Source organism: Fundulus heteroclitus, chromosome 2, assembly GCF_011125445.2.
Source record: "Fundulus heteroclitus isolate FHET01 chromosome 2, MU-UCD_Fhet_4.1, whole genome shotgun sequence".
In the NCBI taxonomy this organism is placed as follows: Eukaryota; Metazoa; Chordata; class Actinopteri; order Cyprinodontiformes; family Fundulidae; genus Fundulus; species Fundulus heteroclitus.
In genome coordinates, this window is record NC_046362.1 from 38,411,585 (window position 1) to 38,435,039 (window position 23,455).

At 43.2% G+C, this 23,455-nt stretch overlaps 3 protein-coding genes across 5 annotated transcripts in view; 1 reads left to right on the forward strand and 2 right to left on the reverse strand.

Moving 5' to 3' along the window:
- The window catches only part of si:dkey-246g23.2 (solute carrier family 66 member 2), a 53,565-nt gene extending 41,637 nt beyond the window's left edge, over window positions 1-11,928 (reverse strand). Inside the window, exons 1-3 of one of the 2 annotated variants that reach the window (XR_002428186.2) lie at window positions 11,605-11,928; window positions 8,137-8,382; window positions 7,901-8,034 (exon numbers count right to left, since the gene is read on the reverse strand). Coding sequence is in view for 1 of the 2 variants with exons in the window: in XM_012862938.3 (XP_012718392.2) it covers window positions 7,901-8,034; window positions 8,137-8,345 (343 nt within the window). In the remaining variant the exon portion in view is untranslated. The remainder of the gene's footprint in view (window positions 1-7,900; window positions 8,035-8,136; window positions 8,383-11,604) is intronic. The other variant, XM_012862938.3, reaches the window with a different exon arrangement.
- Window positions 11,929-13,019: 1,091 nt separating this feature from the next.
- hsbp1b (heat shock factor binding protein 1b) lies at window positions 13,020-15,137 on the forward strand. The gene is made up of 4 exons (XM_012862908.3): window positions 13,020-13,182; window positions 14,242-14,308; window positions 14,389-14,515; window positions 14,593-15,137. The coding sequence occupies exons 1-3, from the start codon at window positions 13,138-13,140 to the stop codon at window positions 14,508-14,510; spliced, it is 234 nt and encodes a 77-aa protein (XP_012718362.1). The 5' UTR covers window positions 13,020-13,137; the 3' UTR covers window positions 14,511-14,515; window positions 14,593-15,137.
- Window positions 15,138-15,747: 610 nt separating this feature from the next.
- Window positions 15,748-23,455, reverse strand: part of zgc:173742 (DNA topoisomerase I, mitochondrial) — a 32,189-nt gene continuing 24,481 nt past the window's right edge. For both annotated transcript variants that reach the window (XM_021316660.2, XM_021316659.2), the window contains exons 16-20: window positions 21,411-21,525; window positions 20,788-20,915; window positions 17,868-17,962; window positions 17,463-17,612; window positions 15,748-16,086 (exon numbers count right to left, since the gene is read on the reverse strand). In XM_021316660.2, the coding sequence (XP_021172335.2) occupies window positions 15,984-16,086; window positions 17,463-17,612; window positions 17,868-17,962; window positions 20,788-20,915; window positions 21,411-21,525 (591 nt within the window). In that variant the 3' untranslated portion in view covers window positions 15,748-15,983. The remainder of the gene's footprint in view (window positions 16,087-17,462; window positions 17,613-17,867; window positions 17,963-20,787; window positions 20,916-21,410; window positions 21,526-23,455) is intronic.

Here is a 23,455-nt window from a genome sequence, read left to right on the forward strand (position 1 = left end):
TTCAGAGAAAGACCATCATCCCCACAGTCAAACATAGTGGGAGGTTCTGAAGGTCTGGTACTCAGAATCTGGTCCAGCTGGAAAGAATCATGAAGTGATCTGTGAAGATTTAGTGAGAAAACCTAAAAACCCTCAGCAAGCAGAACTGGGTCTGGATCATCACCTGGTCTTTCTACACGACAATGATCAAAATAAAGGTCTGTGGCTTCAGGTGAAGAACTACCTCCTGACGACCAACATTTGCTCTTCCTCCAAACTGAACTTCATGTTGAGGATGTGTTGAGAAAAACTTTGCTCTTAGCCTTGGAGTATGATTCATATAATGTTATTCATCGATTTTGCACCGCAGCTTCCTGAGGCGTTAATGTCTCTGTTTAGTCTCAGAGAGGGAGAGACGCCGGGACGTCGGGCGGTGAAGGCCATTGCTGAAAAACGAGAAGGTTTAACAGGACATTCCTCAAATAACCGGAGACAGCCCGGGTTTCCTGGATGGTCAGACAAGCAGAGCGCAAACTAGAATGGCAACAACCGCGATACTATTCATTATGGAAGATGACGACGTCCCAGGAGCTTAAAATCCTCGGAGTCTGCTTCTACACCTGCAAAAAGAGAGATAGAAAGAACAACAGAACAAACAGAAAAAGTAACACAGGTACAAACAACCAACACCTTCATACCATAAAAAATAAGCAGCGCTATTTAATCAAGCCAAAGCTCACTATAGGGTTTACCTGTAAAGAGGTGCATCTGTGAACACCTTTAGGTGTCTGACAGAGAGCGCTTGTCTATGTAAGGTTTATGCATAACAAAAATGCTCAATAGTGGTTATGAGGAGCCAAAGACCCCCCCCCCCCAGAGCACCGAGGCTGTGTTAACGAGGTGTACCTAATGAAGCGGCCTGTGGACATATAATGTAGAACTGAAGCTGATCCGGTTTATTGTGTCTCTGCATCAGAGTGCTGCTCCTGCATACGAAGAGTTTCCTGCAAACTGAAACCACAAATTTAAAAGATCTACTCGGATTTTTTGTGTCTGCCTGTCTAGCCTCTTCTTGGTCACACAGAGCAAAAGAAAGTCACTTTAATTACAAACACTATCAAGACTTGCTCCTAATTAGCGCTCTTACAAACAAGACTCCGGCTGTTTTTTTGTTGAAATTCACAAACAGGAGCTTAAAGAAAAAATTGTTGAGTGGTTTCAAAGAGACAAAAACTTAACATCAAAAGTTTAGACAAAGTTTATCCTAATTTAAATTACCCTATTGTTCTCTTCCCACTTCAGCCAGTAGAGGAGGGTGCTGTACCATCATTTCACATTTTAACCTTTTAATGAACTTGTGGTTATTCATGAGCTGATTCAGCTCAAACCTCCTCAATAATTCTGCAAAATTACGCTGTAATGATCATCAACATCACATTAGCCAGTTCAAATTTTAATGGTTTTTAGATGTGTTCTCAGCTGTGTAACCTTTCATTTTCACTTCATTCCACAGTTTCATTGCACAAAGCCTGGGGTCACATTTGCCTTTCAACCCCAGCCCCCCCCCTGCTGCTGTGTATACGCCCAGGACCGTGGGCCCGCAGGCCGCCACTGTAAGTCACTGCAAAGTCATAACTGTAAGTCAGCTCAGTGACAAGATCATTACAAAGATCCAAGGCTTTATGATCTGTTAATCACTATACTTAAAGGAGCAGTAAGTGAAATGTCACTATTTTAGATGTGAAGGACTAAAGGTATATTTTTAGATTGAATATGGTATGACATTCTACACCATCTGTGTTGTTCTCATGTCTTTTGTTTACAAAGCCTGGTGAAACAAGCACAGCAAGAAGAAGAAGAAGAAGAAGAAGAAGCCCTGGGAGACTGCTTCAGCTCCACTGTGTGGGATGAACTCTGCTATCCTCATGGAGAGCACATAGGTTCAATTTAATTTGATTTATACAGTTCGTCACAACACTTGTTATCTCAAGGCTCTTTCCAAAGTCAGACTCCATCAGATCCTCAGGTTGGTGAGAAAGTTTCCTCTCTAAGGAAACCCAGCAGGTTGCATCAAGTCTCTCCAAGCAGCATTCACTCCTCCTGAAAGAGCGTAGAGCCACAGTGGACAGTCGTCTGCATTGTTGATGGCATTGCAGCAATCCCTCATACTGAGCATGCATGAAGCCACAGTGGAGAGGAAAACTCCCCTTTAACAGGGAGGAGAACCTCCAGCAGAACCAGAACCAGGCTCAGTGTGAACGGTCTTTTCTATTCTTGATTTAACAGAAAGCCAATGAAGGGAAGCTAAAACAGGAGAAATATGATTTTCTCTCTGGTTGATTTTCATCAGAACTCTTGCTGCAGCATTTTGGATCAGCTGAAGGCTTTGAACTGCATTTTGTGGACTTCCTGATAGTAAAGAATTACAATAGTCCAGCCTTGAAGTAACAAATGCATGAACTAGTTTTTCAGCATCACTCCTGGACAGAATGTTTCTAATTTTGGCGATATTCCGGAGGTGAAAAAAGGAAACTCTGGAATTTAATATGGGATTTAAATGACATGTCTTGGTCAAAAATAACACCAAGATTTTTAACTTTATTACCAGAGGCCAAGTTAATGCCATCCAGATTAAGTGATTGATTAAGAAGTTTATATTTTAAGGACTCTGGTCCAAAGATTACAACTTCTGTCTTGTCAGAATTTAAATGCAGGAAATTTAAAGTCATCCAGCTTTTGATGTCATCAAGACATGACTGCAGTCGAAGTAATTGATTGGATTCATCAGGATTTATGGATAAATATAGCTGAGTGTCATCAGCATAACAGTGGAAATGAATCCCATGCTGTCTGATAATTTTGCCAATGGGAAGCATATATATAGTAAATAGAATTGGTCCAAGGACTGAACCCTGTGGTACTCCACAGGTGACCCTAGAATTTGAGGAAGATTTATTATTAACATGAACAAACTGGAATCTGTCCGACAGATAAGATTTAAACCAGCCTAATGCTTTCCCCTTAATCCCTACAGTATGTTCAAGTCTTTGTAGGAGAATATTGTGATCAACTGTATCAAATGCAGCACTGAGATCTAACAGGACAAGTATAGACACAAGTCCATTATCTGAGGCCATGAGAATATCATTAGTGACCTTCACCAGAGCTGTTTCAGTGCTATGATGAGCTCTGAAGCCTGACTGAAACTCCTCAAGTAGGTCATTACTTTGTAATTGTTCACATAGTTGATTAGCAACTACTTTCTCAAGAATTTTAGATAAGAAAAGAAGATTAGATATAGGTCTGTAATTTACTAACTCATCTTGATCAAGAGATGGTTTCTTAAGCAAAGGTTTAATAACAGCTACTTTAAAATGCATAACAGACTGTATCAATACTCTGCCTTTCATGACAGTTTGTTGCTTCTCCAACGGCAAACCAGGGATGAACTGTGACATAAAAGCTTTGCTAAAGGAGAATAAAAGAACCTTCAGGTCAGGAAAGAAAGAAAAACAGAGCTGTACAGAAAGAGTTGAGAAAAAATATGAGGGGGGAAAAAACAACTAGAGAAAGAAAGGAAGCGAGAAAAGTGAGGCATAACGTTAAAAGGAGAGAAAAGGTGAGAAAACCAGAGCAGAGAAAAACAACTAGAGAAAGAAAATGGAGGCATCGCTATGAGAGAACAACATCAGTTATGTTTGGAAAAGCCTGAAAATGATTTCAGGAAACAAACAGAAGTTCCAGGCTGTAGGTGACTACGCTGAGTCAGCGCTTCCTGATGTTTGCTACTATCACACCTGAATTTTCTAATTTTGGGACAATAAAGGCATTTCTATTCTATTCCATTCTATTCTATTCTATTCTCACCTCCCACTTGGTAAACTCCCTCTTTGATAACGTTGAGATACCACCTTCCTCCCAATCCTCAGCTCAGAAATATCACAACATATTCATGACAATAACCACCCGCCTGTCTCCTCAGTAACGTCCTGGAATCGCTACCTGGAAGGACTCCTTACCTTTTCTTTTGTGTTTATATTTATATTAATAAAAAACTTCCATGGTTGCTGCCTGCACAAAAGCTACAGGGTGATATTGGTAATTATATTCAGTATTCTTATGAGTATCGATATTGAGTTTGAAAATGATGTAATGTGATGTAATGATGACATTTCAAACCTAATTGCTAACAAGCTCAAAATAACTTCATTTGAACAGTTTTTCAGAAAAAGCAACAAGACTATTCTCTATTATGAGCTAAAGCACAGGAGCAGGAGGAGCAGCTGCTCCAGGAACTAATGGGTCGTGTCCAACTATCACAATAATTAGGACACGTCAGCATGACTTCAACTTTAAATGGATTTCTGCTTCTCTAGGATACAAAAAAGAGGAGGTGACAACTCCTAGCAGCAAAGCTTAATACTATAAACAGCTTTTCCCTTCCATCTGTCTCCATCTATCTTCTGCATCTTCTGCTCCCACACCAGCTACCTCCATGTCCTCTAACTCCATCCATGAACCTCCTCTCTGCTCCTCCTCCAGGTTCACCGTCCGTCCTCTGGACACGTCCAAACTGTATCAGTCCGGCTTCATCTCCAGAACATCTACCATGATCTGTCCCTCTGAGGAACTCCTCCCTGATGCTCAACATCCTCGTCTCTTCCAAACATAAACCTCAACATCGTACTTGAAGTTAAAACAGCAGAAGAACATTGTAAGCCGGGAATGAATCAGATTTTATACTTCAGATAACGTCTAAATGTTGATCTCAAAACTATATTTCGTCAAAGAATAAACAGGACAGCGAAGCACGGCGGCTCCAGGTTCATCAACACAGAAAATAAACAGCCTTTCCAATTCAATAACATTCTGCTTCTGTTTTGTACCTCAGCTTTTCAGCAAACATGCGATTTAAAACCCAAACACGTACTTCTTATTCAAAACCGTCCTTAAGAATGAATTATTCAGAATTTAGTAAACACTATTCTGTCTCATTGCTGAGCTTCGGAACAATGGCTTCTGCTGCATAAAAGCATTCAGACTCCACAACAATCCGCAGTTCTGCAGCTTTATCTGCAGGAAAGACGGGAAAACGTCGCTGGTTTTAAAGCTATGAAGCATCTTCATCTTTGCTCTATTAGTCACTTGGTTTTGCTTGTGTCTGGCTCCAAAATGTAGAACGTGAGTAATAAGTAGAGAGCAGGCGTTGGATCAGGGAAGACTCCAGCGTGGAAGTTGGCATTCACAAATGTCAGGCTGCAAAGAAATGTTTCTGGAGAGGAAGATCTGGGCTCTGACGAAGAGGCAACAGGAGGGCCAAGAAGCAGGACGGCTGAGCTCTGGAGGAAGGTGTAAAAAAGAAGTTAAAAGAGTCGGTCCTGAGTTAGTGACTCAGAAACAACAAGAACTGAGAATGAGCAGGAAGGCAGCATGTTTAAAAACCTTTGTCCACGTGGATTCCCTCAAATCTGAGCCTGATCAGCTGGAAACAGAGACAGATGGACGAGGCGGGGACAAGATCCTGTCCTGGTCCATCTCTGTCCACATGCTGGCAGCCATGGCAGACTATTATAAAACATCACTGCTGGTTTCTGCTCAGTAGTTTTATATCAGAGAAATCTGCAGCTGCAGAGGAACAACATGTCCACCAACAACAGCCTTCATATCTGGACATCTATAACAAGTTCCAGGTGATTCACTATTATCACTTAGAGAAAGGAGCCCAGCTCCAACAGTTACAGCACATCAGAAATCACCTGGAGATTCAATACCTTTAAAAGTGGGCGGGGCCTGGTGGGCAGCATGGTTCCCCGAGGTTTTCACAACCAGATCAAACGCCAGATGTTTCTCCCTGAAAGCTGGAAAGCCTGACGGCGTTTCGTCCAGGAATGCTGGGTTGAAGGTGCAGCTGCTTTTATCCAACCATCTCTTTACTTTCAGCGCTTTGCTTCCTACAGACGGGCTTTTTCAAGGTAACGGCTAAAGATGCATCGTCTCTCTGTTTCCATACTTCATACAATCATGTACCCATACGCACAGGAGCAGAACATTTACAGATAAGAACTGTGTGAAGTTCGACCTTCAGAGAGACGACTCGGCCCACGACCAACAGGAGACGCATTAATCTACTCACCGCCATGAAAGAAGGAGAAAAACTCTGCGATGTGGAGCTTCGTAGAAATAGGAGTTCATGAGAAATTTTTCAGCTCCTCACAAAGACTCAGAGATGCCAAGGAAAAGGATGACGGTCTCTTTCAAACCTTATTTAAATACGGAGACGTTCCAGTTTCCTACACAAAGAGCAATATTCCATAAGGCACAACATATACAAAATAAATTTATGTTTTTAATAAAACAGTTGCTGTGTTACAGGCTTCTTCGTCATCATCATCTTTATTCATAAAGCGTTTTGCCACCAGCTGACACAAAGTGCTGAACATTAAAAACAATAAAATGACACCAAGGGATAAAAACACAACAATAAATTAAGAAAATCGCTACAAAACACAACAAAACAATTTAAATACAGATAAAAGCCACACCAGTAAAAAGGAAGTGGAATCAAATCTCAGTAGGGTTGAAGGCCAGAGAGTAAAAGTTGTTTTTTAAACGAGTTTTAATGAGGGGGGGTGTTGTAGGTGTACAGGTAGAGCGATCATAGCTCAGGGGCCCCAGCAGAGAGGCCCCGTCTCCTCTGGAGCCACCAGCAGACACTGGTCAGTGGACCTAAGAGACCTGATTTATCTCCGTTAGGATAAAATAACAGCAGACAGAACTTCAGCTCAGACGCTTCCTCAGTATTTGGCTTCTACACTGAATGACGTGGGTCAAACATTTTGCTTTGCTTCAAAAACCTTCTTAACATACTTTGCTGGGATTTTGGCCCATTCCTCCTGACAGAACCGGTAAAACTGAGTCAGACCGGGCCCCTCCTGATGTAACGGCGGTCATGATGGTCAAACGTTTCAGTTTTTCTCCTCACACCAGAGGAGACGTCCTCAAAAGGCAGGCGATGATTTTGTCTTTAATTGTTTAAGAAAAAGAACGCGGCCGTCTGCCGGCATCTGGAAACTGGAGCCAAGGCTGAACCTGACGTGATGAGCTCCACGGTTTTCTTCCTGATATCTTTGCATTTTTCTGAGGTGTTTCCTTAACAAACATCCACTCTCTGCCAAGTGTGGGAGGAGTAGGAATATTCGTTTTTTCTTAATAACGTTTGTAATAAAACAGGAAGAGTCTGATTTAACGTCAGATGGTGAGAAAAAGAACGACGATGCGTCTTTCTAAGGCGTATGTAAAGATCTGGTTTCAGCTGAATGAGCTCACTGACTCAGCTTAAAACATTACGGTTATTTCATGGATTGACTCTGTTCTGCTGCACATTTAGTGTGAATAACCCCTTATTTTATTTATTTACAGCGTTAAGACTGAAGAAAAACCCTGAACTGTGGATGTTTATAACGGTGTATTTGATTATTAGTGGTATTATAAACACAATAATGTAAAAACATTAAAATCATGGTCTGTCAGCTCCATTTGCTGTGTAAGCTGTTCATATAGCGCCCTCTTCTGGTCACCTTTAGTACTAGCCTTACACTTAGACAAACTTTGTTGTCATTTTGTACACACAGAGTGTATACTAAAGAACAATAAAGTTTTGTTGCATACAGCTTACGACAACGTAATGAGATTGCAACTGAAATAAAATAACATTACAGTGCAGCAGTGATAAGAATGTAACAGTGCAGGAGAAAAGCGTTTTTTAAAGTGTGCAGAAGAATGTTCCACCATGTTTTTAGTGCAAAGATAATGGTGCAAAAAGGCATTCATTTCTCTCATTACATCTCTTAGTTTTAAACCTTTTGACAAACAGAAAAGAGAAAGCTGCATGCCGCAGCGTGAGGAGCAGACGGCGGGTTACCTGTGAGCCGATGCTGCTTGGTGCTCACTCGGTTGGTGCTGTGGACGGTGCAGCAGAGGTGCAGCATGGCAAACATGGTCAGGATCATCACCACACTCTGGAGCAGCAGCGTCAGCTCAAACTGCTTCCCTATCCTGCAAGAGCAAAACCCTGAAGATGTTACAGCAGCGCTGCACCTTTAATCAGGAGTGATTAAAGGTGCAGCGCATGAGGAGTGATTATCTCCTCATGTTCACCAGAAGAAGATGCGCAGGATGTTGGCTATGAGCAGAACCAGGCAGACTCTGGTGGAGAAGCCCTCGGTGTTGCTGCTCCTCTGGATCTCCTGATACTGAGGGACGTACGGCAGGGCGCCGCCAAACACCATGAGGAGGGACGCCGACAAGGACAGCAGCGTCCAGGAGCCCTCGCCGTCTTCCCCCTGGAGAACCACCTCTGCATCCATCACTCTGGAGGAACTTCAGGGCTCTCCTGAGGAGCACCTGAGAAGGTGACAAGCCTCTCGTGTCAGACCAATCACACTTCAGCAGTGATTTCTAACCGGTGTGAAATTAACTCTTCCTGAGTCAAACAGGATTAAATGCATTAAGCAGATTAAATCTAAGCAGCTGTTATGTCCAGACCACCTCATTTAAACAGTTGCCCTCACTTTAAAGGGAAAATATTGTCAAATTTTAGTCATAAAATGTCAAAATATTGAAAGCATAAACCAAGCAAATCATAATTATTATTAAAATCATTTTTTAAATGTTTTATCATTCATTGTGTTCAAACAAAACAATTAAATATAAAAACAAACAAGTCCTCAACGATAAGGAGCAGAAAGAAGAATAATCTTATTATAATAAACTTATTTTATGACAACAAAAAAGCATTTTATTCATTCCTCTCTGTGAAAGAGGAGCAGAGCAGCACATTAGTGTAGATGATGACATGTCAGGACATTTTTAAGCTGAGGGACGAGGACGCGACCAGATTTATGCCACAGACACACAGCTTGAGTAGGGCAGGCCATTTTATATACGCTAAATGTAATTTAATTTTTACACATAAAATTACAGATAAAGGCTCACTAATAAAGTTAATTTATTGAACAGAAAAGATTCACATCAATCCTTTAATGATCTAGCAAGGACCACCAACACTAGATGGTCTATCTACCCAGCAGAGCGTAAACGTAACGTCTGCATTTCCAGCGTTCTGATTGGACGATCAGAGCGTGGGGCCGTAGGATTTGTGCCCCACAGCTGTCTGCTGAGAGCGTACTGGGCATGCTCACTGTGATTCCAGATGTTCGTTATTTAAACAAACGTTGGTGGGTCGGCCCCAATATCAAGAAGCCTCAGGAGGATTTAGCTGCTGAGCTCGTCAGTTTTCTGGCAGACTTAGATATATAGACACAAATGTTTATAGACACAAATGTTTGTTGTTAAGGTAATATGTGATTTTTACAATATTACTATATAAAGAACGATCCTGTCCCGCTGATTATTACATAGAGCTGCACAGCGACATCTTGTGGCCCCACTGGACCCGAATGCAGAGACGCTGCAGATAAAGAGCAAACCAGTGATGCTGTTTGTAAGAATTAAGCTAATTAAGGGGAAAAAACATCACATTAATTAATGTCTTTTAATTTGTCCTGTTTCAGTACAAAAAGTCTCCTGGTGTCACTGAGCTCAAACAAACTGGAGCTCTCTCCTTCTGCAGTTAGCAGCCATGATTAGCTTCAGCTACACTTTTCTCCTCCGTCTTAGCTTTACATTAGCCATCCATGCAGGGATTGTGCCAGGCTCACTTTACTCACAAGGTAGCTGCCAAAAAAAAAAAAAAGGAGGACATCTTTAAATCAGCCAATTTAATAAACTTACACCCTAAAAGTTGATTTACAAGCAGTTTCTGGTTTCTCTGGTGCTGCTGGCCCGGCCACACCAGAGTAACAATACCGGCCAGAATCTGAAGGATACCAAAACGTCAGCGAATCAAATCACATCACTGAGCGCTCCAGTGAATTACAGGCCATATCCCTCCATAGTGTGCCGGTTTGCTAGGTCTCCATCTAATGCCCTCAGACATTTCTCATGATGTCCTCCTTCTCACATATAAAGATTATTCCCTCTCTGAGGTCCAATCGGACACTTTAACGTCTCTTTCCGTGTCCTGGGTGGACATTGGGTGATCAAATATCTTTAGTAACTTTCTGCAGCGCTCTCCGCTGCCTTGCGCTCACTTATTTGACTCATTTCTGGACTTTAGACACGGAGATGAACGTAACTATCTAAACGGCACCAGGCAGGCCCCAACCAGGCTACACCTGCAGGTCATTGCCTTCCACTTTGTCACGGCCGTATTTAAACGTTGCAAACACACAAACAGAGTTTTCTCAGTCATTTGGAAATTGCTGATGAAGACAAAATTAAATAGCCGGTGAAGTTGGTTTCTTATAATTAAGTCTCTAAATATAAGCTCTTATTTTAAACTACAACAGGACTGGGAGTAACACAAGCAGGAGGAAGTAAACTGATTATATCCAGAAATTACATAATTAATTGAGTTAATAAACCTTAACAGAGCAGAAAAATGCTTCTCAGTTAGAGAAGATTAGTCTCTAAAAGTATATTTATCTAAGTCTAAAGCATTATGTTTCTGCATTTTGCAGATGTTTCTACCCAGAGCTATTCTAAATAAGGATTTAATGATGCCGTTGGTATAAAAGCTACTTGGAGAGAGGACTAACCAGGTTCTGTCAGGGGTGACGTTACAGAAATGGGGTTCAGGCATAGAGGGAAAAGCAGAAAAGATCATTTCAGCAGCGTTAATACAGGCGGGAGACGTTTGATGCATTTCAGGACTGAGCAGCAACAGCAGAATAAAGATGACAGCTGGAAATAGAAGTCACAGATCTGGGAAAGGAGAACGTGTGAGGCAGCATGGAGGGAAAGGTCAGCGGGCTGACAGTCGGGTGGGGGGGGGGGGGGACCATTGCTGCTGTTTACAGAAAACTCTGAGCTGCAGATTCTATGAGAACTCTGGGAAGTACAGGAAGAAACCTGAGCTGTGCGGGGCCAGCACACACATGCCTGCTGGCTTATTTTAGATTTCTGCATGACAGGGGAAGCTTAAAATATTTTTGTTTTTTAGTCATGGTAAAAAACAGAAGTCTTTCCACACTGAGCTGCAGGACAAAAGGAATAATAAAAACTGTTCTTTAACCTGAGCTGTGAGCACACAAAGACAAGGCAAGGCAAGGCAAGGCGGGTTTTATTGCAGGTAAAAAACCTCTAAAGTTATTGAGAACTTTAATGTCTGCCTGTAAAGAAAAACATGTATAAAGATAACAAAGCGCCTTCAACCCTGCAGCGTGGATGAAAACAGCGAGAACTTTTCTTAAAGTTAAATATTCTCCAGCTTTCTGCTGAGAATAAACCCGCAGCAGCAGCGCTGGCCCTCTGAAGGTTTCTGGAACCAAAGCATAGTTTGGAAGGGAAGGGCCAACATGCCTAAACTTCTTCCAACACAGAACTGCAGCACACCAACTCTGCCGGGCGCACGTCGCAGAAAGCAGAGATATTTTTATTTTTATCTGGGTTAAACTGGTAATAGTAATATTAATCTGTCAGTCTTTCTGCGGCCAAGGATGAGGGAACTTTATCTCAGGAGGAAGATTTCCAGGACCAGTTCCTCCAGTCAGCAGCTTCACTCACCTGTCCTCTTCATCCACCTTCCTCCAGAACCTCTGAGGCTTTTAAACCAACCGGGATCTTCTGCTCCAACTTTCAAATCTCAGCTCTCAGACTAAAGACGCGAGCGCGCGCCCCGGCGCACACGGGCGCGCGCGCAGACCCCCAGCAACGTCTGTTTGGTCTAAAAACGGCAGTTTTTATTCTTTTCTCCGCCGGAAGCCATTCCTGCTGCAGCAGGAGCGATTTACAGGAGCCGGACCTCATATGAGAATAAACGCTTCAGGGACGGGATGAACAAAACTAGACTGTACTTGTTCCTTTACCAAAACTCCATCTTCCACACATAGACATAGAAGTCTAGATGCTGCGCTGCCACAGCGTCGCCATATTGAGAGTGGCGATTTTTGTTGGTGTATAAAAAAATATCTGCATAAGGCTGCTTTTGGATCAAGCTGTGGCTCTGTAAGGCTCTTCTTCACATTAGAGAGGAAATAAAAAGGGGAAAAACGGGATTAACATAAAAGTATTTTTTGTTTATTTTGTTGATTGTTGATTTTTCCATAAAAAGACCTCATTGTGAAACAATATTTTCCTCTTTTTTACTTTTTTGTCACACTAAACTGTTTCAGATCATCAAACTTTTAATCAGACCCGGGTAGATAAAAGACTAAAAAATGTAAAAGAATAATTTATTTATTAAATGGTAAAAATCTCAAATCAACCATGGCACAAAGTGAAGAGCCATAAGTCTAATAACTGGTTGTCCCACCCTTGGCTGGTAACGAGTGTCGAGCATCGCTCTAGAGGATTATTCCCCCTCGGCCACCATATAGGGTTCCCAGCATGACGGTTATTCCAAAGCATCTCTATCAGATTGATGCTCAGACTTTGACTAGACCTCTGACTTGACAGCATCTCAGTTATTGCAGATCTCCAGTGACCGTGTGCAGATCATTAAATGATCTGGTGAATCTGGAGACCAATGACACCTCAAGAACTTATTATGATGTTAAATAAACCAGTTTAAGAGGATCTGAGCTTTGTAACATGGAGCGTTATCCTGTGTAGCCTCAGGGTTCTGTTCTTGCTGACAGGAGCGGTACCTAGTGTGGTCTGCTGGAACGTTTCACATGTTGTCAGTCTAAATATGTTATTCTGTTGATATTAGAGTTACTGTTGACTAGCATCAAAATGCCCTGGCCCCCACTAAGGCAATGTCCAAGTATCTATCTCTCTGGTGTGCCCCCCATTGAACTTAGTCGTTAGTGGGGTATGAACCCATTGAATCCTGGTACAATGGCTCTGAAACAGTCCAGCACATATGTGCCACGGATGAAACTTTGGAACTTGCCACTCACAACATGGCGGACGCGCTCTCTTATCGTACCGCACTCTTGTATTTCTAAGCTTCCTGACGAGCATCGCGACCTCGCTCTTCTCGCGAGACCTTGTTTGTTGTGGAGCGACAGAGCGGGTGACAGTTGCGACCAGCTACCGTGGCTTTAACGCTGATTTTTAGCCCCGTGAAGACTTTGTTTCTACGCGTTTACCACCATGGCTGAGACGGACCCGAAGTCGGTGCAGGACCTGACCAATGTGGTGAGTCGTGACGTAAGGCGAGCTAGCGCTAGCGACGTAGCGTTAGCTGACGCTGCTAACTATGCTAGCGGAGGCAGAGCTAGGCGGCGAAGTTTAGCCCCAGAGTGACACATCCGCAGCATTTAAAGCGCCTTAGCGGTGGTTGTTGACGCGGTGAATCTGCTTTTTATTTATAAGAATAACTGTTTAATTTTATAAATTCATCTCTTCGTGTCATTTGTTCCGACCCAAACCCGGTAGCCTTGCGCAGCAGCCAGTTTATTCTGCGGCGGGGTTCTGCATTCGTGTGAAAGTTTTGATTTGATGGTTTTAATGAGTGAAAATCATCTGTAACGGCGGTTTGAGCGCGGACGGACCGGAGTTAAAGGCGTTTATTATATATTATATTATAACGCCCCCGCGTCAAACATCCACCCTGACCGGAACACGAACATGTCAGAGTGAGGAGAACAGATTCAGCGATTAGCATCCGCCTTTCCTCCAGCTCTACACACATCTGGGTGATCTAGATCTACGTCAGGGGTAAACCGCAGTAAAAATTCAGGCCTGTTAACTGGAATATGACCAGATAAACGCTTTTTTTATTATTTTTCACTTTACACAGCAGCTTTAATCTGTTCTGCAGGCTGGAGAGACTCTCCACAGAAGCTGCAGGCTTGGAGGCGCTCCCTCCCTCCCAGGTTGCTTTGGCTTCCTCTTAAAGTTTAAATCAATTTACTCTCATTTCATACCACAAACCCTACAGGCTGTGATTAGGAACACCTTCACTGTCTTAAATCACTACAAAACCTCTGAACCTCACATCTTCACACAATTAAGGAGGAAAAAACAGTTTTTTAAGAAGCGACAAACTGCAGGAATGTGCCTGCTGCTCTAAACCGCATTTTAAGTGAATTATTACAGAGGCATCTCCATGGTTACCCATCTTTTTCAATTGTTGGCATGGAAACAAGGAGGAAAACGGAAATCTGACCCCCGGATCCGACGCTGTGAAGTGGCAGAAATGAGACGAGCAAATATTTCTGCAGGTTTATTGCAACTCTCGTCTTTTTCCTTCAGGTCCAGACTTTGCTGCAGCAGATGCAGGACAAGTTCCAGACCATGTCAGACCAGATCATCGGGAGGAATATCCTGTTATAGCAGCTTTTAATGCACAGCTAGTTTTATCTTTAAGACACTAGACACTGACCTTAACCAGATGATTACTTGACGAGATGAGCACGCGCATAGACGACCTGGAGAAGAACATCGCTGACCTGATGACGCAGGCGGGGGTCGAAGAGATCGAGGCGGCGCCAGAAAAGCCCAAAGAGAGTCAAGGGTCATAATGAAGGTGAGCGGGGAGCCGTGCGTCCCTCCAGCCGCCGTCAGGACCTCAGGTTTTAACGGGATGTGTCTTCTGTCCCTCAGGCTCCTGAAGACGGCGTAAAGTTGCTCCTGAATCCCGGAGCGGCTCTTTTTCCACTGAAAACGACTCGTTTTGGTTTGGTGTAACGTTGTGTGAAATGCTTTTTCTATATATCGAGTGTTGTGACCCGGTTCCAGTCCAGACGCTGTGAGCTAGACTAGTTTAATGTGTTCCTCTGAACTCAGACCCGGAGATCATCGAGCCGCCATCTTTTAACGGTTTCAGCCCAAACGCCTGCAGGCTCACCGGGCCGGTTCTGTACCAGCCGGGCCGGTTCTGTACCAGCCGGGCCTGCGCCACCAGAACTGTTCCACCACGCTGTGGGCTGCATTCCACCAGTACTCTTCTATTAACACTGAAGTTTGTAACCTGTGCTTAATATTTAACTGTTTGGTAATGAAGAAACGTCGAATACAGCGACTTTAAGGTGCTTCTGTGTCTGTAATGTTTTACCTGCTGCCAAGGAGACAAACCTCGTTTCCTTCAGAGTGTTTTTATGCATTTTAGTCTGCAGAACGTTTAAGATTAAAGCCACTAAACTCCTGTATTAATTATTCACGGCTGCAGGTAACCTACCGCTGTTATACGGCTTTAAATCACGATTGTAAATGTGTCTTTAGGGTTCGTCAACGTTTCCCTTTACGGTCCAGCACAGAGGAAACGTGTCTGTAGAAAAAAAAAAGTATATCGGTAAAATAAAAATCATGTATCGATATTTAACAAATTCAAAACATTTTCAGTGCAGCCCTGGGCATTTTATGCTGTTGCTTAGCAACCTATTTTTAAACACAAACACTGAATTCAAACTCAACCTTTTATTCAACCAACTTTTTACCAAAAGAAAAAAAGAACCCTCTCTGAACTCTGAAGGGGGCGGAGCTTCCTGGGTCTGCGTTGTGATTGGTTGGATGTAATGATGTAAAATGAACCTACATGATGGGCTAGAATGCAAAAGGAAGGAAAACTTATTCTATTGAACTTTTTATTAACCCTTTGTGTTACCATATATATTTTATTGAAGTATTAAGCAACCTGGTGTCTAACCCGTCCCTCAGGGAGCAGCAGTTTGTGCTCAGGGGCCCAGTGACAGACCGAGTTTCAAACCAGGAACCTTTGCAGCCTCCCTGCCTTCATCACGTTTGCACGTTTCATCTTCATCGGACCCAGCAGCACCGGCCCGTTTCCGTCAGATTCTGTTTCATCTGAGAAATGAAACATTTTCCAACGACGACGTTAAATTATCTACGAGGCTTTGATCTACAGCAGAAACCTTTATTGACACGAATCCAAACAACCAACAGCAAACAAATTAATTATAGAGCCACTTAACGTGCTAGAACCGGGATTTTACAGAACCGGTTCTTCAGGTCCGTTTCCTCGTCCGGCTTTAAAGCTAGAACTCAAAGTCGGCCTCCGTCATGTCGATGGCCCAGGCAAACTTCTCCCGTTGGGTTTTATTGTAGATCTTCTCTATCGGCACATCCATGTTCTTACACCTGGACCAACAGAGGAGAACAGGCAGAACGTCACTTTAAAACCTGCGTTTCATTACGGCTTCTCTGAGCGGGTCTGGTTTGTCCAGAACCTTGTGGGTCGGTGCCTAGTTGGTCAGTAAATCAGGTCCGTTTCAAACCAAAAAGCTCAGAATCCAAACATAATTCTGAACTAAACCCGCAGAACTTCACTTGGCTTTAAGAACCAAACGTTTTCATCAAGCGGGTCCGCTGTGGTCAAAGGTACCGGTGACGCCATTAAAACAGCGGTTCTGAACGGATTCATTCAGAGCAAGTTGTTCATCTGGACTGAAATGTTCCTCAGCCCTCATTTGGACCATCCAAGACGGAACGGTTCCAGAACGTTCTCCAAAGTCCAGAATTTTACAGAAACAAATTTCTAGACTTCTCTGACAATTTTTAAGGCGTGAAGACGGAGACGTTCCCTGTTGGGTTCTTGGTTCTTGGTGACCCGCTGGGTCGACGCTTCTTTGGCATCCGGGTCAAAATCCATAACGGATGAATCTGAACGGATCGTCTGCGACTAAATTCTGATTCTGATCATTGACGCTTCCTTCTCGCAATAAAAATTCCTAAAACGATTAGAACTGGTCTCCTTGCACCAGAACCACAGGTCTGGGTCTACAGGGTCCAAAGCGAGGCCCATGGGCCAATTGTTGGACCCGCAGCGATAAGATGGACCTTTATGCAAAAAGAAAATCATTAAAATGTTTTATGAATCTTTTTTTTTTTTGTTCTCAAAAGGAACAAATATCCAGAGGTTCTTGCTGGAGAACCGACTCGGGTTCTGCCACTCAGTGACCCAGGCCCGGTTCCTGTTGCTGATAAAGAATTAGACTTTTATTAACGAGGATGCATCAGCTCTACGGCGCTTTAAACAGTAAATCGCTGCTTTGTTCAAATATTGCTTCATTTATTCTTGTTCTTTTAATTAAAAAAACCTTTCAGCCCAAATTTTAAATTAGCCAAAAAAAAAGGTTTTGGCACCACTAGTCTTTACGTTTTAAAACTGATGTGAAAAAATATTGATTTAAAATTAAATATTACTGGCACTTTTAGCATCATTCTGTTGTGAAAATGAAAAGTAATTATTCCAAACCTGCATTTATTATCATTATTACATTTAAGTACGGTAAGTTATTAGGAGCCACTGTGGAAGGTCCAAAGAGCCACTTGCGGCTCCAGAGCCACAGGTTGCTGACCCCTGGTCTAGAGGGAATATTTACGTTTAAACCGACTTTATTGGACTAAAGTAAATCACTGAAAACAATCTTTACCTTCATAGAAAACCAGATTTCTCTGTTTCAGAAGGATGAGAAACACTGAATAGGAACCAGAACCTTCTGGGTTTCCCTCACCAGGCCACGCTGATGCGAGGGTCCAGGTAGTTGAGCTTGGAGGTACCGAGAGCGATCTGCTTGTTCTCCTCTCTGTCTGTGGCCTGGACCTCCATCTTCAGCAGCTGCTCCTCACAGCGCTTCACCGCTGCCTTCTTCCTCTCCACCAGGCTGACGAGACACAGACCAACACCGGTACCGCTGAGCCCAGAAACTCAAAAACTGCCAGGAAACTACGTTTAAAGGTCTTATAGGAGGAAACGCCAGCAGGTCATTAGTGAAAACATCTGAAAGGAGGAGAAACCAGCAGAACCTTCTTGGTCTCGTTAGCGGTTCTGTTGAGACTTTTAAAGCAGCGAAGCGTTTCTCTGACGCTTTCTGCTCCTCCCGTCTTTCTAAACGTCTGAATGTTGCACGGAGTCGTACCTCTGCAGCTTGGGGTCCCCTTTGCTCTTCGCCTCCTTCTTGGCCTGTTTCAGTTCCGTCTTGGCCAGAGCCAGCTGCTCCTTTCTGGCGTCGATCTGAAACGGGACAGCAGGAGCAGCGATGACACGTGAACACATGAACACGCTTTAAAATAACACTGGTGTGTTAAAAACTGAATAAAGCTCAATATTAACAGTTTCTGCTCCTAAAAACTGCAGATAAAGCTGCTGATTCTGATCCACATGGGAGAAAATGTGTCTAATTGTTCCCAGACCGCAGAAAGTGAGGAAAATGCAACGTCAGTGTTTTTCTGGCTAAACTTCCACGTTTTGGTCCTGCTGGTCGCTGCTGGTGTTTCTGGGGAAGTCGTCTTTTCTAACGTTTCAGGGCGATTCCTCCAGCCTGAGGTAACATCGTCTATGTGAATGTATCCAGGCTCTCTGGTAAGAGAAAAAGGCTTGACAGCAGATTATGAGCAACGTCATGATGCCTGCTGAGCCTCAACCGTTTACTGAGACTTTAAATCTGAGTCGGCCTCTGGATTCTAGACCCAAAATTAACAACTTTGCTCCCTTTAGAGTTTCAGCGAACGCTAACTGCTTCATCCAGGACTTAGTAACTGCAGACCACACGTCCACATGTGAATCAGGCCCTCCAGAGCCAAAAAAGGCACAACATGTCATAAAGTAGAGGCATTTATCCTTTTAAAGTGTATAAAGTGACTAAAACTGAGCCTCCTGTAGGGAATGTTGATATTTTTTAAACTGTGTAGTAACAGCATCCTGCCACTAGATGTCAGTTTTCCTACAACACATTAAAACCCAGAAATGTCCAGAAAGAGAAGAAGTGATGCAGAATGATGAGTTTAAACTGTAACTCACCACAATAACAACTTTTTTCCCCAGATAAAATATAAACTGGGACTAAGGTGCTACTTTTAGGTTACTGTGCATTTTTTATATTTCTATGTGAACTATAAATCTATACAGGTGTAACCGGCCCTTTTACTGATGCCATGATGCCAAAGTGGCCCCATGTAGAAAGGACACCCCGGCTGCAGCCAATCACAGCCTCTCATCTGGCTCTGATCCATTAGAGTCGCTGCCGGCTCCTTTCCACACGTCTGTAGTTTCTACTTTAAAGCATCTTTCTCCGTTTTTATCTCCATCGTCATTGTGAACGTGTTGCTTTCCTGGCTGAGCCTCACAGAACCAGCAGCAGACATGTTTGGTTTTCTCTAACTTCATCACAGCTACTGGTTTGGTTGCAGGACCGATTCCTGTCAGAACCAGAGTGGATCTGGACCAGACCCGGCTGCAGAAACAAATTACAGGGGGGGCATTCCATTTTTTTAGGGGGGCACACTTTAAAAAGAAAAAAAATTATATATATATATATATATATATATATATATATATATATATATATATATATATATATATATATATATATATATATATATATATATATATATATATATATATATATATATATATATGCTTCAGGCTGAACAGTGGCTCTGTGACTACTGTAACGCACAAACAAATAGTAATAGTGTAGTCAGTGTTGCCAAATTTGGCATCCAACCAATTAGGCTTTTGAACACATTGAGCTGGAAAAAAAATAGCTTATGGGCAGATAAAAAATTTCGGAAGCTTTTCATAACATTCGTTGGGCTTTTAGAAAGAATTACTAACAAAATATATCAAAATAGTCATTATCTATTTTTTAAATAAGTTGAATCTGTCGATCTGACATAATCAATGAATAATAGTTATAATGAATAATATTGTTATAATAAAACAAGAAAAGAATAATGGTTAATCAAGTGTTTCGTCAGTGTAAACACCCAAGAGGGGTTTAGTTCTACTTATCAACTTAAAAATATTTCATGACTGCGTGTAAGAGAAATGTTTAATTGAGCTATACTGAGAGAAATTACGTTTATATTAAGGTAGATTTACAGCTCATGTTGGGAAGCTATTTCTAACTTATTTTTTTCCGGTTGATATATCCTGATTGTTAAAGAGATCTTGTGTGTTATTTGGTTGTCTGATTGTACATTTTGTTTGTAGCCCATATGCGCAGTTTTTTTCTTTGCTTCGGCGCAGTTGTGTGCTAATGGCATGTTCTTATGTGTTTAATAGTTCTGTGCTTTTAACATGAGAGAGTTTGAGATTTGGGCTTGTTTTTTTATTTTAAGTTGGGCAGGTTTTATGCTGGTTTGGGTTACTGGAAACTAACAGTGACATTGGGTAACCTGTAGCACTGTGTCTTAAGTTAAAAGTCCAGCATAAGCTACACGCTAATAAACATGAACACTGGTGTAAGGCTGAACACTGACTGAAGTAACAATTCTGACTAGAACAGGTTCTGTAATTGCAGCAGCTATGGAACAAGGTGCAGAACAGCTTGTGCTCGTAGCCGTCCTAGCTAACCCTGCTAGCTGTCTAGCTAACCCTCCTAGCGTTAATGTTTACTCCAGTTTAGACTTCAGTGCTGGCATTTCAAACAGAAATTAATAACGCTCCTTCCAGCTCGCTCTCTGTTTCGTTGTCACTTCCTTTAATTGTTTGGTAATCAGACCAAATTTTCATCCCGCTCTACCGACACCAACGGTGACCACAACCGAACTGCGGCGGCGGCCGGCGGGCGGCCACTGAAGGCTATGACTCGGTGTCCCGCCCCACTCCAGCTGTGATTGGCCAGCATGCTGCAGTCAGTCGTTGATTTGATTGGTTAAATTGTATGATTGGCACATCAAAGATAGTACTAAAAGGACGATGGCCACTCCGAGGTAAAAAAAAAAAAAAAAAAAAAAAAAAAGACAGCTTCCAGTCCAGGGCGGGCACAGCTGTCTCACAGGGCGGGCACGGCCCCCCAATGCCCGCCCATGCCGCCGGGTCTGATCTGGACTCACCTTGGCCTGAAGGTTGGCCATCGACTGCTCAAAGGTCTTTGGCGCCGCCCGCTGGTGGTTACAGAGAATGGCGACGGCTCGGTTTGCCCTGTTGTAGGACAGCAGCTTCTCTGCCACGTTGTCCGACTCTGGAGGAACAACGAATCTCGTTAAAACACCTAAACTGAGTGGAGAACACTAAAATCCTGCTGACCACGTCACACGATTCCATTTATTCTCCATGTCCTCGCTTCACCTCCTGGACCTGTTTTTAAGTGTTACTGCTGCAGATTTAAAGGTGGTTTGTCTCTCCTGCAGCCCCCCCACCCAGCAGGAGCACTGGCCACCCAGAAATGAGCCGACTGACACTTCTATCTGAGCTGATGCGGGCCGAGGAGGCAGCCAATGGGACCCTGATAAGGGCTGCAGGCTGGGCTGGGGTGCGCGGTTCTGACAGCGGCGATAAAATGCATCTGCCAGGACAGAAAAGGCTGACTGACAGCAAGATATCGAGGAGAACGCTAAAAATAAATGTCTCAAGTGTGAAGGTTTGAGTGATAGGTGGAGAGATAATGAGCCCGTTTAGGGTAACGAGCGTTTCATGTAGGACGGCCCTGTTGAACGGTAATGAAGGAGCTACTCACTGTTGGTGAGCTCTTTGAGCTGCTGCTGCAGGGTGATGGAGGCGTTATACGTCCTGAAGACCTTCGCAGTGAGGCCAGGCATCAGAGAGCTCAGATGTTTGTTCAGCAGGGCCGTCTGTAATGATGACAAATGGCAGCTCAGCCCAACACACATCAACATAATCCCCGCCACCAGGTGGCACTGTGGCGCTGCGCTCCTGGAGCTGGGTTTGAATCTTAGCAGATAAAACATCAGAGCAGATTCAGGAAAATCCCAGTAAACGTCCTGATCTGCAGGAATTACAGAAACCAAAGCGGCTTGTTTGACCGTCAGAGACGTCTAGAGAGGCGGAGGGACAGAATCAGAACCACTTCCTGCACACCAGAACCTCAACAGCACATGTGCTGGAAAAGTCCAAATCTATTAATCTATTCAGTCCAGATCTATCCGCCCATGAAGCTCATAACGTAGTTAATAAAGTTTAGTCTCTGGTTATTTAGTCTCCTGGCTGACGGCTGCTTCAAAAACACGCCACATCTGGACCTTTAACGCGTATAAATGCTCAGAATCAGGCTCACCAAGCCATGACAGCTTTATCTGGGCTTTCCCAAATAGTTTAAAGGCAGAATTAAAATAAAATGCTGAATAAGAAAATGCAGAAACACTCCCCTCCTTATAACAAATTCTTTGACTAAAGTGCAAACGGCCCTAAAACAGGAAACGATGTGACCAGAAACAAAAAGATGTTCTAACGGCGTCTTTCATGGACGAGTCCCTAAAGCCAGTTTTTACTGAGACGTTTGTCTCCAGAAGGCCTAACGAGGGAGTCTGTAGTCCAAGGAGCATCGATGAAGACCTCTGAGCCTCCGCTGCGGTCCCCCCCACGCAGAGCAGAGGGCGGCGGTCGTCTGGAGGGCTTTAGTGGGCAGAGCGACTCCTGCTGTCCTCGTTTCCATCAATAAAACCAACGTTTCCGTTAAGATGCAGCAGAGACACTGAATCAACTGAAGTTACTGAGACGATGGTAAATCTTTATTTCACTGCAGGCGGTAAAGGTTCAGCGCTAAACCAAACGCTGAAGGTCTGATCGTTTGGACTAAACATTAATTCTCAGTTTAATCACAAAACAATCCACATCAGACCAGGAAGCCGTTAAAAATCAAACAGACTTAAAAATGTGATGAGGGAAAGAGCAGACCTGCAGTGAGGCTGATATAAAAGTCTCCGTAGACTTTATTTCAGCCTTCTACTATTAAACACTAGATGTTTATGAAAGGTTTATGTGTATTATCTAATGACGCGTAGGTTACCAATGAAGCCATCCTGCTTAATAAAATCAGAGCTTTAACTAAGCAGCAGCATCATGGCTGAAATCAAGAAAATCATTTCCTGCAGCTCTGAGCTGCTTTTTTTTTTTAGACCCTCGCCAATTTTAAACAAGTTAATTAAAACAGAAGGAAATCCCCAGCTCTCCTCCTCCTTGAAGAGGAAGACGTCCCTGTTGCTACGTTTCCATTCAAATGTGCACATTTTCACCAGAATCTACAGGATCTCAAAGAGGAGCATGCAAACATGTTGCTCTGCTGCCAATATGCAAATCTATGAAGATGGTTGTGATGTTCACAGCCAGAGACAGACGGAGCCATGAGGAGATGATGAAACTCAAAGCAAAGCCAGTTAATCCATCACCGCCCCGCACAGATCATGTTGTTCTTTTTTTAACCAGATTACATCAAACTATCAGAGTAATATTAATATTACTAGGACAGAAAACTGGATCTCATTGCTGACCGGGTCAGACGCTGGACCACTGCAGAGCTGTGAGATCTACAGGACCTCCAGGCCGTCTCCTCTGACAGGAAGTCAAACCTTCCCTCAGACTCTGTTCAGGTAAACCATGAATTTACTCCATTTGATAAAAGTTAAACCTTCAGAGCAAACGAAAACCTGAACATTAACGCTCCAACTCCAGGATTTCCCCTGAAGGGAAGCCATTTCTTGTTTTTGTCCTTTCTTTATTGAGACCTGATTGTCACCGTTAGCCGGACCAACCAACTGTTGCTCT

Coding starts and splice junctions, on each gene's coding strand:
- hsbp1b (XM_012862908.3), top strand. CDS start 13,138: ATGGCTGAGACGGACCCGAAGTCGGTGCAGGACCTGACCAATGTG. Junction 13,183..14,241: donor TGCAGGACCTGACCAATGTG/GTGAGTCGTGAC, acceptor TTTTTCCTTCAG/GTCCAGACTTTGCTGCAGCA. Junction 14,309..14,388: donor AGACCAGATCATCGGGAGGA/ATATCCTGTTAT, acceptor CCAGATGATTAC/TTGACGAGATGAGCACGCGC.